At 57.7% G+C, this 4353-nt stretch overlaps 3 protein-coding genes across 3 annotated transcripts in view, besides 2 other annotated features; all 3 read right to left on the reverse strand.

Annotated features, from left to right (window-relative positions):
- The window catches only part of TraAM80_02619 (formin like proteiny 2 (FH2) domain protein), a gene marked incomplete at both ends in the record, with an annotated part of 1545 nt that extends 103 nt beyond the window's left edge, over positions 1-1442 (reverse strand). Inside the window, one exon of the mRNA XM_029379618.1 lies at positions 1-1442. This exon is cut by the window's left edge and continues 103 nt beyond it. Coding sequence (XP_029240540.1) covers positions 1-1442 — 1442 coding nt within the window.
- Positions 1443-1481: 39 nt separating this feature from the next.
- Positions 1482-1521: a microsatellite.
- A 335-nt stretch (positions 1522-1856) lies between these two features.
- On the reverse strand, positions 1857-2792 carry TraAM80_02620 (rhomboid-like protein; the record flags this gene model as incomplete). The annotated part of the gene is made up of 1 exon (XM_029379619.1): positions 1857-2792. The coding sequence occupies one exon, from the start codon at positions 2790-2792 to the stop codon at positions 1857-1859; it is 936 nt and encodes a 311-aa protein (XP_029240541.1).
- Positions 2793-3043: 251 nt separating this feature from the next.
- Positions 3044-4258, reverse strand: TraAM80_02621 (putative 3-ketoacyl-CoA thiolase; the record flags this gene model as incomplete). Its single annotated transcript, XM_029379620.1, has 1 exon — positions 3044-4258. The coding sequence occupies one exon, from the start codon at positions 4256-4258 to the stop codon at positions 3044-3046; it is 1215 nt and encodes a 404-aa protein (XP_029240542.1).
- Positions 4259-4317: 59 nt separating this feature from the next.
- Positions 4318-4353: a microsatellite.

Raw genomic sequence — 4353 nt, forward strand, 5'->3', positions numbered from 1 at the left:
GGCGGCGGTGGTGGTGGCAGTGCAGCTTTTTTCCCTCCTGCAGGTGGCGGCGGTGGTGGTGGCAGTGCAGCTTTTTTCCCTCCTGCAGGTGGCGGCGGCGGTGGTGGTGGTGCAGTTTTTTTCCCTCCTGCAGGTGGCGGCGGCGGTGGTGGTGGTGCCTTCCCACCGTTGGGGGCAGTGGGCCGCAGTGCTGCACCATTTTCATCCTTCTCCTTGTCGTCGCAGTCATCGTCGTCGTCGTCGGGCGGTGGGGCATCGCTCTCTTCGCTCGGAGGTAGAATCATGTCATCCTCATCCTCGTCCTCGGCGTCGACGTTCAACTCGTCGGGCCAAGTACCGAACAGCTGCAACACCGCCGGGCGAATGTCATTGGCAGTGACAAACTTCTCCAACAACGCCATACGTGCGGCGGTGATGCCGTCCTGCGCGGCGGCGACGTCGATGGGCTCCATCCTTCCAGATGCCAACTGATCGGCATGGAGCCCGCCGCCTGCGCGGAAGCGTCGCACCGGGTGGTAGTTGACGGAGGTGTGCGGCATAAGGAGGTTCATGGCACGCACCGTTTCCTGCGCCCGCTCGAGCTCCTGCTTCAGCAAACGCACCTTTGCCTGCTGCTGCTGGAAGACATACAAGGCATCCATGGCGGCGTCGCACTTCCGCTTTGTTTCCTCGTACTGCTGTCGATACTTGCTCGCTTCCTCCCAGCTGCGCGGGATGGTGAATGTGGAGAGTCGCTGAAAGCTGGACAGCTGCTTCACTACGTCGACGTCCTCAATGGCGGTCAGGCGCTCCAGCAGCGACACAACGCCGCACTCCTTCCAGCGGAAAAAGAGTTTCTTTGCCTTCAGCTCAGACGCCTCTTTTTTCTTCTTAAGAAGAATGTTCATAAAGAGCAGCGTCTTGTGCGTCACCAGAAGGTCGTCGCCGCTCAACAGCGGGATAAGCGGGGCGTAGGGAAGCACACCCACCCCAATACGCTTCTTTGCCGCCTGGTTGACCATCTTATGACCGCCCTCCACCATGCCGCAGATCACAATGAGGATCTCGAGCGTGGGCTTCGCAATGTTCAGTGGCACCAGCCTGTCGTCGGGAGGAGGCACCAGCAGAGCGTAAATCCGCCCCACAAGTTCAGGAATTTCTGCAATTTGCTCCACCGCGTTCACGTACACGAGCAAATTGCGCAGGACACTCAGCATCGCCGCCTGCAGATTGCCACTCGCCATTTTAATCTGATGCAGAAGGATGTTCAGCCCATCCTCCTCAAGAAACTGCTCGCCAAACTCGGCGCCCTGCACCAAAATGTTAAGCTCCAGCACCAGCCTGCGTTTCCGCTGCCCCTGATTGTCCTCATGCACCAATATGTCGATAGCGTCCCGAACGGAGGTCCCACCGCTGGCAGGTCCTTCGTTGGAAGAAAAGGGGGTAAAACTTGTGGCGGCCATTGTAGTGGCCACACGTTAACTTGCTGTACTGCAAATGGGCAAAAACACGAACACACAAACAAACAAACAAACAAAAAAAAAGAGCTAGTCGTGAGGGAACCACAAACACGCACATACGCACAACTACTCTCATAGTGAAAAACATCGTGTCTCTCGCCACCCACCGCGTGTACGGCATTCGATTACTTACACCGCCACCGCCACTGCCACTGGCCCCCTCCCTCGTTTCTCCCAAGCGGAGGAAAAGGAAGAACAAAATGAAGCGGTTTCCCCGCTTCACCCTCCCCCAACTCCTCCCTCCCTCCTCTACTGTGTTTCCCTCTAATGCATGCATCCAAGCGCTGTGTGCGAGTCCGTTTCCTACAGCCGGGCAGGCAGCAACACCCCAGCGTAACGCGTTATCACGACGGGAAGTCACACCAGGGCGTCATTCCGCTTAGATGGGTCCGGGGTTACCGAGGAGGTTTCCCGTAGCCGCGAGTTAAGCGCCGCCAGGGCAATGGAACGGCGCCGTGCCGCGTCCTCCTCCGTAGAGCCCGGCAAGAGCGTGAGGTTGGCGGCGCCGCGCAGCACTGGGATCGACACCGCGTTCTCTATGTCCATGTCAGTGGACTTTTGGCTGGCCTCACCACTGCGTTGCCGGCTGAGGGCGAGGCACGAAAGCAAATTTGCAGCAATGGGATGAAGCAGCACACTAAAAGCCACCGGGACCTCCACGCGGAAAACCGACTGAAGCTTCCACGAGATACACAGAGCCAAAAATGCAGGAAAAGCGGTGCTGCCTGGGAATATTTGCTCGCTATCTACATCCTCCCCACTTATGTTGTAACGTCCACGAAACAACAGGTCAACAACAAGTGCAAGGGCAAGCAGCATTGTTGGCAGGTGTCGCCGCCGCACCTGCGCGGGTAACACGCCTGGCAGGGCACTCGCTACCGGTGACGCCGCAACCCATGGAACAAGCACCGCGGCAGCAGGTACCCACACGCCGCAGAAGCATTGCAGGAACCATAAAAATCCCAGTTGGTGCATCAATACACTCAATACAAGCACAAGGACCGCGGTTGCAAGCCCTGTCACTAAAATCAGTTGTAAAAATACAACGGTGCCAAGCGCGTCCTCCACCATTGCGCCAACGCTGAGCATGTAGGCGACGCCGAACGCGCCGAGCACAACATTGGACTCTACAAGGATGTAGCTGAAAACATTCCACGGGTAGCTGTGCACGGAGAAGGTGTGCGCTGGAATGAGCCCAAACACTCGTGGGATGGCTGTCGACCACTGGCTGAGTGCAGCAGTTACGCAGAGGGAGACGGCAATGGCCCTGCAGACAGAACCGCCAGCCGGCATGTTCACGCTCCTACAACAATAGCAGAAATCCACCAAAGAAGAAACACGAGAAATTAAATACACTCACCATTTCAAGAAGCAACAACATCAACTAGCTGTGTGCGTTTGCCCTGTTGAGGTGGAAAAACAGAAAGAAGCGTTGATAACGCGGTTAAGAGGCAAGCGGAGCAACCACTGCAACTCCCCGAGTGGGCGCAAAACTATCCCCTACCCCCGGCAACGATAATATGAAATTTCGCGTCTTGTCACAATTAGTACGTTCCGTTTCCGAGCACTGCGACGGAGGAGGCGGAGAAGATGCCCCCGTTTCCGTACACAATGGCTCGCTTCGGCGGCGGCCAGATTTGTCGACCGCCAGCGGTGCATGCTATTTGCTCGATGGCCTCCGTGACGTTGTACATCGCGGGAACCTCCCACGGGGCACCGAAGCACTGCAGCCCGCCGTGTGTGTTGATGCGAAACCGGGAAGGGTCAATGACGCCGGGGGTTTTCATCATTTCATTGTACGCGGCTTCCACAAACTCCCCACCCTTCCCAATCGGGCAGAGACCCACCGCCTCTATCGCGTGCAGCAGGCAAATAGGAAAGCAGTCGTAGAGACCAAAAAATTCAATGTCTTTCAGGCCCAACTGTGCGGTGTCCAGGGCCAATTTGACAGCACGTTTGCAGGAGAAGAACTCAGGCGTGATGTCTTCAATGGCAGGGGGAAAGAGTGAACCGGAGGCTTCACCAACACTCACGACGACAGGCTTTGACCGATCTAACTTGTGCCGTGCAAAGTAGCGGGCGTAGTGCGCCTCGCTGGAGAGGATGAGCGCCACGCCGCCATCCGCACGCCGCGCACATTCTAGCAAGTTAGTGACGGGGGCGATCTGACGGGAGCGCAGTACGGCATCCAAGGTGTAGGGCGCACGACACATGGCGTCCGGATGTCGCGCCGCCATGCAACTCATCAGCACCGGCACCATCGCGAGTTGCTCTCGTTTGAGACCGTAGTGCTGCATGTACCACTGGGCACACCGATCGTATCCATGCGGTATGCATGGCTTCGCGAGGTCACTACCTGCCACACTGGCGTTGGAACGCTCAGCAAATGTGCTTCCACAGAGGCTCAATACGGTGTCCGACGCAACGATGGCGACGTTGTGTGCCCAGCCGTTCCGAATGAAGTTGCCAGCGGTGCCCAGCGCTGTAATGGGGCCAGCGCCGCCCGTGTCAATGGTGCGCAGGACCAGCTCCTTGTTCTCCCGAACAAGACCGGAGACGGTCGCGAGATGATGCGCCTGCATAAACTGGGGAGACGCCAGCGACGGAACTGCCACAAGGCCGTCCAAATCACGCATCTCCATGTTGGCGTCCCTGAGGGCCGCACGGAGGGCCTCAACGGCAAGCACAGAGGCGGACTTCCCGAGTCTTCCCAGGGGCGTTTGGCCGACCCCAACGATGCGGACAACCTGCGATGACATCGAAGCAGCCCGCACACACGCAAAAACAAAACAAAAATGTCACCTTCGCCTCTCCGCACAGAGAGAGAGAGAGAGAGAGAGAGAGGAGGAGAGAG

This window comes from Trypanosoma rangeli (genome assembly GCF_003719475.1).
Source record: "Trypanosoma rangeli strain AM80 chromosome Unknown Tra_15.4_contig_00061, whole genome shotgun sequence".
Lineage (NCBI taxonomy): Eukaryota > Euglenozoa > Kinetoplastea > Trypanosomatida > Trypanosomatidae > Trypanosoma > Trypanosoma rangeli.